This window comes from Pseudophryne corroboree, chromosome 7, assembly GCF_028390025.1.
Source record: "Pseudophryne corroboree isolate aPseCor3 chromosome 7, aPseCor3.hap2, whole genome shotgun sequence".
NCBI lineage: Eukaryota > Metazoa > Chordata > Amphibia > Anura > Myobatrachidae > Pseudophryne > Pseudophryne corroboree.
Window position 1 is genome coordinate 406,428,696 of NC_086450.1, and position 15,343 is coordinate 406,444,038.

Genomic DNA, 15,343 nt, shown 5'->3' on the forward strand with positions numbered 1-15,343 from the left:
TGCTTGAGGATCCCTTTTCCTTGCTCCGAAGACCGTAACCTTGTGATTGTGTCGAGACACCATCAGGTCTACATCTGGTATGCCCCACTTGTCCACCACGAGTTGAAAGACTTCTGGATGAAGACTCCACTCTCCGGTGTGAACGTCCTGACGAATGAGGAAGTCCGCTTCCCAGTTGAGGACTCCCGGAATGAACACTGCTGGCAGATGGCGTTCCGCCCAATGAAGAATCTTTGACACTTCCATCATTGCCATGCGGCTTCTAGTGCTGTCACCGTGGTGGCGTTGTCTGACTGTACTTGAACAGGCCTGTTCTGTACCAGAGGTAGGGCTAGTGTCAACGCATTGAACACCGCCCGAAATTCCAGAGTGTTTATCGGGAGGAGAGCCATGATCATCTACGACTACAACAGAGCTTCTGATGGGCACAGTCCTGAACCACTGTGTTTGAGTGGTATGCAGAATTTAGGCATGGGAGACGGTCCCTGGACGATGAGCGCTGTGGCCGAGCTGTATTCACCATCGAGGTCAACATGCTGCCATGCGGGCCATAGTTGAGTTGAACAACAGGGTAACTATATGAAGTGTGACCTTAGCAAAGTTTCTGCACCCTGGCCAGGTCATCAGTCACGATGAATCTTGGGTCTACTGTTTCAACCCTGATACCAAACAGCAGCTGGCCCAGTGGACCCCAGTTGAAGGTGCATTGCCACAGAAATTCCGAAACAAGCGCATGTTCAAGCAGATGGGGCTGATTTTGTGGCCAAGGCTGGTCAGTTAGTTACTGTAGCACTTGTGTAGGAGAACAGTCACTGAGGACTTGTACGCCAACCAACGCCTGCTATAAGTGCTGGATGCCATGTCCAGGCGCAGTCCAAGAACATGCGTTCGTGGTGCCCTTCTCCATCATGACAATATACCTGCCCACAAGTTCGGGAAAGTGGTTGATTTTCAGGACGATTAACGCATCCAGGAACTTGGTCATCTACTGTACAGTACAGACCTGACCCCCTGCAACTTTGTGTTACCACAAATTAAGCACAAGATGCATGTTGGGATTAGTTTTGAGTCACCAGAAGCCGCAGTGAAGACCTTCATCCAGCATGTAGAAGACATACGTGATTTGGACTGGTCCGGCTGCTTCACCAAGTGGTTCGAGCTGCAGCGTATACAACTTTGCATAAACTCCTCCGGGGAATACTTTGAAATGAATTGTTCACTTTGTAAATAAAATACTTTTTGTGCATCCGAAAACTTATTGTACACATCGTAAGCAATTGTAACTACCAATTAACAAGAGAATCAATAACAAAGACACGGTTTAGTCTAAGTATTTGAATGTATTTATGCACGTTAAGAAAACAGTAACAGGTTTTACAAAGTCATACTAAAATTTCTCCCGGCCCTAAAAATGGATGTTTTAACCCTTTTTGTGCGTGAACTACCAGCCGAGTTAAATTGCAACCACTTTTATTAAATAGCCCTCCCCAAAAGAAAGACAGTCCCTGGCATTGCAAAAGGCTTTAAAGAGTAAATAACTTAAATATACAATATGGTACAAAACAAACATAATTAAACCCGTTCTTGTCATCCAGAGGTTGAAGACGGTTGTGATACTTTTATACATATACTATACAGATCTTTTTATATAGGTTATTTATATTACAAAGATATTGGAACATTCAAATGCAAATCTGAATTTATTTTTTTCTTGATTTTATTTAACTTTCAGCAATTCTTCCTTCATCCAGAGAGGATTCTATTAAATAGAAAACAATACAAGTTTCAGAAATCTCCCTGAATACCAAGCAATATGTCATCTTGAAGTTATACCGTTACATAAGACAGTGGAAGCAGCCATTTTGTATAAAGCCTGTTTAAACTTGTTACCATCCTGATAGATTGCCCTTTTCTCTATATATTCCTAATATTCACTAGGAGTTTGTGTCATGAATGAGGCATGAAGTGTTTCACGCTCTATTTAGATCTATTTGCATTTTCCATGCATAGTACTTCAGCCCACAAAATGGCTGCCTCATAGGTGTTTAAGCAACATATACACTTTCCAATGATCTATTCTAATGTACAATAAGCAGTAAAACCAAGTCATCTCTGTTGCAAGGGTATAAAACTTATTCAACCAATCTTAGCTATGTCTGTGCCATGGCGTTTGGGTAGCTGGGGACTTTCTAGGTAGGCCTCTAGCTACTGCCTATATGGCCTTTGTGAACATAAAAATGTGTGAATTTTGACAGTATGACCTACCAAACTTCTACAGTGTGGTGACCATGGGGGAGATGTATCAAGCATTGGAGATTAAGTACCAACCAAACAGCTTCTGTCATTTACAGGCTTTGTTTAAAAAATGACATTTAGGAGCTGATTGGTTGAAACTTTATCCACGCTTTGGTAAATCTCCAACCCAGCAAAATATATATTGACTTATTGTACCAACACATGAAGCAGTGTTTATATTTCCGGATGAGCTTTAAAGCAAATGTATTTTTACACACTTTACCATGAAAAATAATTGTGTGCAGGTAGCGTTTCAATAGAAACAGAATCGAACAGGATTGCGATTCAAGAATACAAAAGAACAAAATAAAAAATAAAAATAAATAAAAAAGATATATATAAATGAAACTGAAAATAAACTTTGCTTTTTTTTCCTTTTTGTGTTCAGTGAATGGCACGGGTGACATATGCAGCCCTTTCTACAAGCTTCAGGCAAATGCATTATGAAGAAAAGAAAAAATAGCAGAATTCCCAACAACAAATACTAAGAGAAGCTGTGTCCTGTGATTCTTTGTGAATAAAGTGTGAATCAGAGCACTCAAGCTGGTGGATGGGCTCAAGGCCGGGAAGTGCAGGTGCGAAGGCCCAGACATGATAAACACAGATCCTAGTAACACTCATTTTACTAAAGGTGGTCCAATGTTCTATTTAGAAGCCTGGAAACTAGACACTTGAGAACTAGAGGACACTTTGCATACAATAAAAGAAATCGGAAGCTATAAGGGGAGTAATATGTAACCATACAGTACTATACTCCTCTCTTCAGGTAAAATAGCTGGAGTAAGCCTTGCAACAAGGATGACCATGGTTTCTTATAAGTCACTGCATTACAAAACAGTGCAGAGGCATGAACAAGTTCTCTTATCTTTATTTAGCAACATCGTCATAACCCTCTGACTTTGAGTCACTGAAATAGAAGCTGAGCCTCAGTGTTTGCAGAGGACTGGTTGGCAGCCATTTTGAACCTGACACCCCCCACACAATCTTTTTGCAGCAACACACAAATCCCTTGTGAAAAATTACCATAGGGTTTCCTGATAACAAAACTGCTTTTCTTTTTCTTTAACAGAGTTAGTATACTGAACAGTGTGAGCTAGACATGCATTTCCATCTGCGAGGAGGAGGCGGTAATGTAACTTGCATTTGTTAGGTTTGACTGTTTTTCTTCCATTAGAAATAAACAAGAAATCCAAAACGCACAATACAGAAAGAATTTGCATATTTTGCACAAAGCCCATCTAACAATGGATAAAGTCAAAATCATTATGGCTTATTTTCTTCTGCGGAGTAATGCATTATGTAGAGTTATCCGTTTTATAAGTATAAGACCTGTGTTCTTCAGCAGGCAGAGATGCGATGCTCCAGCATAAACCAGGATCTTATGTACACAGCGGCTGTGGCATCACTGCAGAAGTCGGGTTACCATTCTACACACGGACTATGGTAATCAATGGTTCTGAGAACTTTCTATACATATAGTCACTTGCTGTACATCTGGAACTGCCATCACAGATGACAAAAGACAGTTGTCACACAGTATGACAACATCCCATGAGTTGTAAATTTGCCTTATAAAAAGCAACACTAAGTAGCTTTATCCAATGACCTGGACAGGACCGTTCACATCCAATACCACTGGTTTCTAATATGTGAACATACAAGTTCCTATAGACTTCGCATAAAGTGCAGCATCTGCTAGTGGGACAAAAAGCGTCCGGCGTTTCTGTGCGATACAGCTGTAGCATGTAGACCGACAGAGGCGAGTTTAGGAGCACACTAAGACAGATCTCGTATGGGCTGTCCGCTGCCAGGGGCTCCAGCATCAAATGGAGTTTCCCTTTTTGTGGTGTCCGTGGCAGAAAGTTCTTGGGCCAAGTCGTTGAAGCGAGATATGTAATCAATACTATTCTCGTTCATCAGGCAAGCCAAATGTGAGTCTACCACCTGCAAAACAGAGGATCAGCATCAGAGGGCCACCAGTGCACAACACAAAGCTGAAGGTCAGTACTGATAACATAGTTAGAGATTGCATGTACAAACCTCAACAACATCCGACAGGGAACGGGACACAAAGGAATCTCTGGAGCTGCCATCCAGCAGGCTAGGGCCCAGCAGAGAGGTACCGCTGGCATTTCCTGTGGCTGCCGGCAAGGTCTTCTTATTCTTGTCGGGAGAAATGAAGCTTGCTGGAGAGAACAAGATCAGGACGACAGTGTATTAGAGAAATCCTCCTAATAACTACAAAAGACTAAACTCACAAACTGAGTATCTGGCTGCACTCACAGAGTAAGCTACTGAGTGAGGAGTCCGTAGAGTCGTTAGGATACCACTGGGGGTCATGGCTGGGAGAGGCGATCCAGCTCTGCTGGGGACTAGTAGGAGAAGGAAGACTCTTGGAGTTGTCATTAAGTTTGGCTGGTGACAGGGGTACTGTCTCTCCTGTAAAAAGAAAAAATAAAGACACACAAGTCAGAGGTATCTATATATATGTGTTGAAACTCAAAATAGAGAGAGAGAGAGAGAGAGGTGAACTTGAAACATATTTAAATACTCTCCCGGGTACATCTGGGAGACTAAAATTTTGCCCAAACATGCTAAGTACTTAATTTATACTTCATGGTAATTGTAAGAGTTTATCAACAATATTCTGACTATCAGTATTCGTAGTGCTTAGAGCAGTGTTTCCCAACCACGGTCCTCAAGGCACACTAACAGTCCTGGTTTTAGTGATATCCAGGCTTGAACACAGGAGACTTAATTAGTACCTCAGTTATTTAGATTTAACCATCTGTGCTGAAGCCTGGATATCACTAAAACCTGCACTGTTGGTGTGCCTTGAGGACCGCGGTTGGGAATGCCTGGCTTAGGGTGTGCACCTGCGTTTCTCTTTTTCCTGCATGGTGCCTCAAGTCTCAGCATGGTAGCATCTTTTATGTTTAAAACTAGGGTGTGCAGTCCGAGCCCTGCCCTTTCCTTTCAAGTAAAAGTTTGGAAGGCCTCCCAGACCCTTCAAATCCAAACTCTTCTTGAGAACTGGGTGGAGCCTCCATGATGTGATTTGTAGCATCATAGCTCCGTCCCCCTCCCATTGCACAAAGGCACATGGTGCAAATTCCCATTATCACTCCCTTCACACTTGCCCCTTGGAGGTCCATAAAATATAAAAGTTAGACTCAATTATTTCTATGGAACAGACTGTTTGTGTTTATGTCGCTGCTGTGACTTATCTCTATGACTGATATATACTATATTGTGCCTTTATGTTACCCAGCTACAACAAGTATGGGACTCATGGGTCGACACCTATTGGTCGACAATGGCTAGGTCGACACTAGAAATAGGTCGATACGGCCATTAAGTCGACATGAAAAAAAGGTCGACAGTCGTTTTTCATGGGGGGGTTTTGTGTCGTTTTCTTCGTAAAGTGACCGGGAACCGTAAATCATAACGTATGAAAAAGTATTAAAAAAAGAAAAAAAATGTGAAAAACGCATGTCGACCTAATGTTTGTGTCGACCTATTCCTAGTGTCGACCTATTCATTGTCGACCAATGGGTGTTGACCTAAGTGGTGTTGAGCCAGAGTCCAGATACCGCTACAATACCTTTACACTGATCAAAGAGGATATTTGGACTTCCAGTTAAATCCCTTTTACCAGGCTACATGTGATTATGTTCACCAGAGGTGGCTGGGGGCACTGAAAAATAAAACCACTTCTTTCTTCTCCTCCCTAAAACTTTCTTTATATTTAGTTTACAAAAGGCCCTGAGATGGGTATTTTGGTCCGTGTCCCCCTTATAGACATATAATGTTAAATAAAAATATACCCCTTTTCCCCTTAAGTAGTCGAGGGAACCAGGCTGCGAGATGCCCTAACGCCACCCACAATGGGAGCAGCAGGTGTGGCTAAGAATGAGCAGCCGCCTGGAGCATCTTTCTTCCTATCAAACCTTCTAAAGACAAGAAAACGTGCTGCCTACAGCAAGCAATGAGATTTTAGCTACCATTGTATAGAATGTACTAGATGACAGCGAGACTCTGTGCTCTTTAGAAGGTTTGAGAAGTTTCCCCTCAAAAGTGAACATTCACCTTGTAAAATCCAAAAATATATTGGGAGGATGGGCATGAAGACTGAAACCAGGTTCAACCCAACGATGTGCCTCCCAGGAAGGACTGACCACCCTGGTCAAGTGTACCTTCAGCCCAAAAGGAACCATTACCCCCGCCACTGTAAATGCTAAACATAGAATCCAAATGACAGAACGCCAGAGCCCTGTACAACCAGGTCCGGACACACCACACAGTAGGAGATGTATCAAACCTTTTAAAAGAGGACAGGAACAAAGGTTACCCATGGCAGGCAATCTGATTCTAACTATCACTTTAGAATGCACTTGATAAATAATAGATAGAGGCTAATTGCTATGGGCAACTGCTCTGCTTATCCTCTTTAGAAGGTCTGATACATTTTACCCACAATCTAAAGAGCACAAGCCTGCTTCCTTGTAATTGTGAGAACACAACGGCGGCTCCAATGGCTATTGGTTGAAGAGAAAATCACAGATAACCTTAGGTTGGAACAGCGGCATAGCTAGACCTATGGGGGCCGGGCAGATCTGTGATGGTATACACCTTAGGATTAGCAGCCACCTGGAGAGGGGGTAGCCAGCCTCCTCAAACAGAGAGACAAATGTGAAAAATACCAGGTGGGCGCTCTATCCAAATGATGCAACCAAGAAATAATTAAAAACACTGTTTATTACACACACACAAAAAAATAAAAACAATCTAAACAGTTATATAGACCAAAATATATTCTAATAGATGTTAACCTAAGGTATAAGATATCTCTGGTATATATAATATACACAATAAAATGAACAAAGGTATCACTGATAAAATCAGTTAAAAAGGAAAACGCCGATCTTTCTACATAGGAGACTCTCAAAAGACTTCGTCAGTCCCTAGTACTAAATTAGCAGCCCACAGTGTGAGTAAGGATAAATCCTCCAGCTGATTTGGTTCCTACAAGTATGTATCCTGAACCAGAATGAACTTTACATGGTAATTGTCCATCCGCTTAGTTACGTTGTAACAAAGTGAGTTTACATAATTATTAATTTGATGGTAGTTAGTACTCACTGCACCAGTATTGGTAGTCCTTGCGACACAAAGTTGATCATGCAGACCCGCTCCGTATCACCCTTTGCACGGGTGAAGAGGCAGAGTATATACTCTGCCTCTTGAAAAAGCCGCCCGGTGTGCAGAGAAACACGTTGAGGGCACAGAGAGAGGGATCGCTGATACCTGTAGTGCCCACAGAAGAAGATATTACCTCCAATAGTTGATGGTCCACCAATTGCCGGTAAATTTGAAATTAACATCGTGGAGAGACTGCACCATCTGTTCCTCCCCATTCCGGCTAAGTCCAGACACTGTGCTGCTGTTACAAACCTTACCCGTGCTGGGAGTACGAGACAGCAGCTTTGCGCATCCACATTGCAACGCACGACGGGGAACAGCTCATAGCAGACCGCGCCACTCACAGCCTCCGGAGCGGGTCTGCATTATCAACTTTATGTCGCAAGGACTACCAATACTGGTGCAGTGAGTACTAACTACCATCAAATTAATACATATGTAAACTCACTTTGTTGTTACAACGGAACTAAGCGGATGGACAATTACCATATAAAGTTCATTCTGGTTTAGTACACATACTTGTATGAACCATATCAGTTGGAGGATTTATCCTTACTCACACTGTGGGCTGCTAATTTAGTACTAGGGACTGACAAAATCTTTTGAGAGTCTCCTATGTAGAAAGATCAGCGTTTTCCTTTTTAACTGATTTTATCAGTGATACCTTTGTTCATTTTATTGTGTATATTATATATACCAGAGATATCTTATACCTTAGGTTAACATCTATTAGTATATGTTTTGGTCTATATAAAACTGTTTATATTGTTTTTATTTTTTGTGTGTGTAATAAACAGTGTTTTTAATTATTTCTTGGTTGCATCATTTGCATAGAGCGCCTACCTGGTATTTTTCACATACAGTCAATATGTGTGTGTGACTGTTTGTTACACATACATACCTCATCACCACCTCCTCCAACCCAGCAGGCTCTGTCTCTCCGTAAATCAATCAATGATGCTGGGAGAAGGCATGGCCGTGTTGGGACATCAGTGAGGACTTAGAAGCAGAGAAGAAGCAGAGTAACTAGGTGCAGGTGGTAAAGCCTGACCCTGGAGGTGGCCCGTACCCCGCAGCAGCAGCACCCCCTGCATCTACTATAGCTACGGCCTTGGGTTGGAACAAAATAAGCATATGCATAGTGATCTTATTTTCATGCAAGGCTAGGCATGAGAAGAGATGGCGGTGGCTCAGAAAGCCAAACTGCTTAAAACAACAGTTAGGAAAAAGCGGAATCTTGCAGGCGAGGAAACATAACAGAACAGAATAAAGGGGCTCAAAGACTGTGTGTGGTGCAGGAACTTTAGGTCAAGTTCCAGGTCCCACGCAGACAAACGACAACAAAATAGCACCCAAACATTGGCTGCATATTATAAAAACACTTTTACATGCGGAAGCAAAATCAACTGGTGATAAGAAAGTGCGACCCAGAACTAACCTATTTTCTTGGAAGGAAGAAAAGCAACAAGACACTTGAAGGGATATTTATCAAAGCTTGGGGAGAGATAAAACTGTGAGAGATAAAGTACCAACCAATCAGCTGCTGTGATTTTTCAATACAGTCTGTTAAATGTAAGGCAGAAGCGTATTGGCTGGTACTTCATCTCTTACAATTTTAAATCTCTCCGAGTTTTATTAAATAACTCCCTTAGGGAGGAAGTCTCCTTCCCTCGCATCAAGCCAGGCAGAATGTCAAACCCTAAGACATAGGAAGTAGTAGTCCCCCATACTCCTGCACCATCATACTCAGAACAGTTGGCAAGGTCCTTCTACTGAAAATTATGGATTCAGGAGCCATGACATTAACTAAATTCTGTCAGGCCCTGTCAAAAGAAGGGACCGGACAGAATTTGTGATTTAGCCAGTGCATCAACAGGTTAGATTCTGTGGTCCCCAAGATCTTCACAAGGTCCCAAAAAACGTAGGGAATGTGGTACCACTCTCATGGCTTGCAATATGCTAGGGTATCCTTTTAGTAATTTAAGTTCACTTCTGTGGCACGGACTACCACATGCCTGAGGTTAGATAGATCTCTACAAGTTTAAAGACGAGAATCAGAAGATGAACACCACGTTCCCCGAGAGTGGTGAGTTAACTAGAACATCCCTTATCTGAGGAACTGGTATCTGAAGTGATTACCTGCCACACTAAAATTAGGTCCACAATACCCTAAGTAGCCAAAAGTTCACTGAATCATGGTCAAACCTGACAAGAGGTTGAGATCAGGGTTTCCTGCAATGGGAGCAATTGATAGGGTGAAAAAAGCTGTGCATGAAATAGTACCAAAAAGTGGAATGAATTCATTTAAAAAAAAAAAAACTCCTTGTAAACAATGGCAGAAGAACACAGGTGGAACAGAGGAGAAGCAGTGGAATAGGGTAGGGTTGGAGGAAATAGGAGTCCTTTCTTTCTATCCAGCACATTTCCTCCTTGGAATCTAATACAGATTACAACTGCTTTAATAAGGAAGCCTTATTTATTCTCATCATACTGTACTTTCCCCTACTCTCAATAAGCAGGTGAACTTACCAAACTGTCCAGAGCTTATGGCTATTTCAATGATGGAATCGCTGATGTGTGTTGCGGTCTCCCCATGTGAGAGGACATCATCAGGGGGGCCTGGCAAGGAGATGTCTAGCAGAGAAGAGACATTGGGGGGAGACAGGCAGGAGCTGCTCGCGGTGCAGCTGGAAAGATCTGGTGGACCATTCTGAAGAGGATTCTGGGTAATGTGAGGCATGGACAGGATGGATGATGGCTGAAAGAAAGTTTAGTGAAGTTTTATACACAATGCTTCCTATTTGAAATCATATCATAAGTTCATGGGCTAAATAATAAGATTTTAAACCTACCGGTAAATCTTTTTCTCCTAGTCCGTAGAGGATGCTGGGGACTCCGTAAAGGACCATGGGGATAGACTGGTTCCGCAGGAGACATGGGCACTAAAACGAACTTTAGATATGGGTGTGCACTGGCTTTTCCCTCTATGCCCCTCCTCCAGACCTCAGTTAGAGAAACTGTGCCGAGAGCAGACGGACAGTATGAGGAAAGAATTTTTGATAATCTAAGGGCAAGATTCAGAATAGCCCACACCATCCACACCGTATAACATGGAATATACGAACCAGTTAACAGCATGAAACCAAACAGCATCAGTCCGAGACTGATCAAAACTGTAACATAGCCCTTAAATAAGCAAAAACTATATACAAGTCTTGCAGATGTAGTCCGCACTGGGACGGGCGCCCAGCATCCTCTACGGACTAGGAGAAAAAGATTTACCGGTAGGTTTAAAATCTTATTTTCTCTTACGTCCTAGAGGATGCTGGGGACTCCGTAAGGACCATGGGGATTATACCAAAGCTCCAGACTGGGCGGGAGAGTGCGGATGACTCTGCAGCACCGATTGAGCAAACATGAGGTCCTCATCAGCCAGGGTATCAAACTTGTAGAACTACGCAAAGGTGTTTGAACTCGACCAAGTAGCAGCTCGGCACAGCTGTAAAGCCGAGACACCTTGGGCAGCCGCCCAAGAAGAGCCCACCTTCAAAGTGGAATGGGCCTTTACAGAATTTGGTAACGGCAATCCAGCCGTAGAATGAGCCTGCTGAATTGTGTTACAGATCCAGTGAGCAATAGTCTGCTTTGAAGCAGGAGCGCCAACCTTGAAAAAGGGAGGGTGAAATCCTTAATGGCGCTTCTAGTAAACAGATTGCTGCATTCTTGGTCCAACGGTGGACTTATCCCAGGTAGTCCAAAAGTGGAACAGAAAGAGTTGTGGTGGTGTGGACTAGATGGCGCTATCGCTCAAGCGGTGATGGTGAATATGAGAGTGCTCAAAAAAATACTTAGCTGTGCCGTCTCCGGACGGAAAGTCAAGGGTGTTCAATGTTCAATTGTTGATAGAGAGCTCAACCGTGTTAAAAAAATAGGAAAATGAAACAGAAGTATACTATGTGTAGTATTGTTGCGTGAAACAAAATGAGGCAATAGCGGTTTTTGCCGATAGTCTAGTAGGCTTCACTAGGCAACGTGAATCGTCAGAGAATTGGTGATCTTTTTAAACCAACAAATTGAGACAGTGTTCTCATATAAAAACACCTGACTTACAAAAAGACAGGTGTTGACATGCCCATAAAGGTATCTTTTCAAGATGTGACGTGCTCTTTATCAATTGGTGGTTGAAGACCAGGATCTAAATGGTATCTGCTATTGTGAGAGAGGGGCGTACCTAACACTCACGTGAGGGACGGTCGATATCCTCATATAGCGGTTTCTTTCAAGGACATCGTTCTAAAGGGGTTATCATGGTGGTTAAATATCCGATGCTGGAATACTCGACCATATATGAATGTTGCTTCTTTGCTCTTTCCTGAAGAGCAGGAGCTGACCCTGGGACAGTGAGGTGGGAGGAGGCAGCCCAGGGCAGGCACAATCAGGACAAGTAAGAGTATTCCCTTTGAACACCCTTGACTTTCAGGAGCGCCAACCTTGTCCGCTGCATACAGAACAAACAGTGCCTCTGTTTTCCTAACCCGGGCCGTTCTCGCCACATACATTTTCAATGCCCTGACCACATCAAAGGACTCGGAATCCTCCAAGTCCCGTGTAGCCACAGGTACCACAATAGGTTGGTTCATATGAAACGAAGAAACCACCTTAGGCAAAAATTGAAGATGAGTCCGCAACTCTGCTCTATCCACATGGAAAATCAGATAGGGGCTTTAGTGAGATAAAGCCGCCAACTCGGACACTCGCCTTGCCGATGCCAAGGCCAACAACATGACCACTTTCCAAGTGAGATATTTTAATTCCACTGTTTTAAGTGGCTCAAACCAGTGAGACTTAAGTAACCGCAACACCACGTTAAGGTCCCAGGGTGCCACTGGAGGTACAAAAGGAGGCTGGATATGCAGCACTCCCTTCACAAAAGTCTGGACTTCTGGGAGAGAAGCCAATTCCTTCTGAAAGAAAATGGATAGGGCCGAAATCTGAACCTTAATGGAGCCTAATTTTAGGCCCAAATTCACTCCCGTTTGTAGGAAGTGAAGGAAACGGCCCAAATGGAATTCTTCCGGAGGAGCATTCCTGGACTCACACCAAGATACGTACTTTTTCCATATACGGTGATAATGTTTCGCTGTCACATCTTTCCTAGCCTTTATCAGAGTAGGAATGACCTCATCCGGAATGCCCTTTTCAGCTAAGATCCGGCGTTCAACCGCCATGCCGTCAAACGTAGCCGCCGTAAGTCTTGGAACAGACAGGGCCCCTGCTGTAACAGGTGTCCTCTCTGAGAGGAAGAGGCCACGTATCTTCTGTGAGCATTTCCTGCAGATCCGGATACCAGGCCCTTCGCGGCCAATCTGGAACAATGAGAATTGCCTGTACTCCTCTTCGTCTTATTATTCTGAATATCTTTGAGATGAGCAGAAGAGGAGGGAACACATAGACCGACTGAAAGACCCATGGTGTCACTAGGGCATCCACCGCCACTACCTGAGTGTCCCTCGACCTGGCGCAATACTTCGGTAGTTTCCTGTTGAGGCGTGACGCCATCATGTCTATCTGAGGCAGTCCCCACCAACTTGCAATCTCTGCGAAGACTTCCTGATGAAGTCCCCACTCTCCTGGATGTAGATCGTGTCTGCTGAGGAAATCTGCTTCCCAGTTGTCCACACCCGGAATGAAGACTGCTGTCAGGGCGCTTACATGATTTTCCGCCCAGCGAAGAATCCTGGTGGCTTCCGCCATAGCCACTCTGCTCTTTGTTCCGCCTTGTCAGTTTACATGGGCCACTGCGGTGATGTTGTCTGACTGGATCAAAACCGGTAGGTCGCGAAGCAAATTTTCCGCTTGTCGAAGGGCGTTGTATATGGCCCTCAACTCCAGTACGTTGACGTGAAAGACAAGCCTCCTGGCTTGACCAGAGACCCTGGAAGTTTCTTCCCTGTGTGACTGCACCCCAACCTCGGAGGCTCGCGTCCGTGGTTACCAGAACCCAGTCCTGAATGCCGAACCTGCGACCCTCCAGAAGGTGAGCACTCTGCAGCCACCACAGGAGAGATACCCTGGCCCTGGGGGACATGGTGAATCTGATGAATCTGTAGATGTGACCCGGACCACTTGTCCAGAAGGTCCCACTGAAAAGTTCTCGCATGGAACCTGCCGAATGGAATGGCCTCGTAAGTCGCCACCATCTTTCCCAGAACTTGAGTGCAGTGATGCAGCGACACCCTCGTTGGTTTCAATAGTTCCCTGACCAAAGACATGAGTTCTTGGGCCTTTTCCATCGAAGATAAACCCTTTTCTGGTCTGTATCCAGAATCATGCCTAAGAAGGGCAAACGAGTCGTTGGACTCAACTGTGACTTCGTGCTGTTGCAACACTCTCAGGGAGAGTGATACGCTGTTCAGCAACTGTTCTCTCGATCTCGCTTTTATTAGGAGATCGTCCAAGTACGGGATAATTGTGACACCCTGCTTGTGCAGGAGCACCATCATTTCCGCCATTACCGTGGTGAAAATCCTCAGGGCCATGGAAAGCCCAAACGGCAACGTCTGAAATTGGTAATGACAATCCTGTACAGCAAACCTCAGGAACGCCTGATGAGGCGGATATATGGGGACATGAAGGTATGCATCCTTTATGTCCAGGGACACCATATAATCCCCCCCTTCCAGGCTGGCGATGACCGCTCTGAGCGACTCCATCTTGAACTTGAACCTTTTTAAGTATAGGTTTAAGGATTTTAAATTCAAAATGGGCCTGACCGAACCGTCCGGTTTCGGGACTACAAACAGGGTTGAGTAATAACCCATCCCCTGCTGCAGCAAGGGGACTTTGACCACCACGTGTTGAAGACAACATTTTTGAATACCTTTTAACACTATCTCCCTCTCTGGGGAGAAGCCGGTAGGGCCGATTTGAAAAACCGGCGAGGAGGCACGTCTTCGAATTCCAGCTTGTAACTCTGGGAAACAATTTCTATTACCCAGGGATCCACCTGTGATTGAACCCAGATGTGGCTGAAAAGTCGAAGACGTGCCCCCACTGGGGCGGACTTCCTCAGCGGAGCCCCAGCGTCATGCGGTGGATTTGGTAGAGGCCGGGGAGGACATCTGCTCCTGGAAACTAGCTGTGGCTGGCAGCTTTTTCCCCTTGCCCTTACTTCTGGCAAGAAAGGAAGATCCCCGCACTCTCTTGGGTTTATGCGAAGGAAAGGTACGCGAGACCTCCCCCAAATAATTCCTCACCCTTGTAAGGGAAAACCTCCATATGCCTCTTCGAGTCGGCATCACCCGTCCATTGTCGGGTCCATAGGGCTCGCCTAGCCGAAATCGCAATAGCATTGGCCCTGGAACCCAGTAGGCCAATGTCTCTCTGAGCATCTCTCATATATAGGACAACATCTTTAATATGACCCAGGGTCTATAAAATGGTTTCCTTATCCAGCGAATCTATATCAGCAAATAAGGTATCTGTCCACGCCGCTACAGCGCTACAAACCCAAGCCGACGCTATCGCCGGTCTGAGTAAGGTACCAGTATGTGTGTAAATAGACTTCAAGGTAGTCTCCTGCCTGCGATCAGCAGGATCCTTGAGGGTTGCCGTATATTGAGATGGCAGCGCTACCTTTTTGGATAAGCGTGTCAACGCTTTGTCTACCCTTGGGGAGGATTCCCACTGTATCCTGTCCTTAGTCGGGAAAGGATACGCCATAAGAATCCTTTTGGAAATCTGCAGTTATTTTATCTGGAGATTCCCAAGCCTTTTCAAATAATTCGTTCAGCTCATGAGATGGAGGAAAGGTTACCTCAGGTTTCTTTTCTTTAAACATGTGGAC

General features: G+C 44.4%; 1 protein-coding gene across 2 annotated transcripts in view; it reads right to left on the reverse strand.

The window, feature by feature from the left end:
- Positions 1–1,320: 1,320 nt before the first annotated feature.
- Positions 1,321–15,343, reverse strand: part of CRAMP1 (cramped chromatin regulator homolog 1) — a 167,607-nt gene continuing 153,584 nt past the window's right edge. For both annotated transcript variants that reach the window (XM_063934661.1, XM_063934660.1), the window contains exons 18-21: positions 10,027–10,255; positions 4,579–4,734; positions 4,336–4,481; positions 1,321–4,239 (exon numbers count right to left, since the gene is read on the reverse strand). In XM_063934661.1, the coding sequence (XP_063790731.1) occupies positions 4,072–4,239; positions 4,336–4,481; positions 4,579–4,734; positions 10,027–10,255 (699 nt within the window). In that variant the 3' untranslated portion in view covers positions 1,321–4,071. The remainder of the gene's footprint in view (positions 4,240–4,335; positions 4,482–4,578; positions 4,735–10,026; positions 10,256–15,343) is intronic.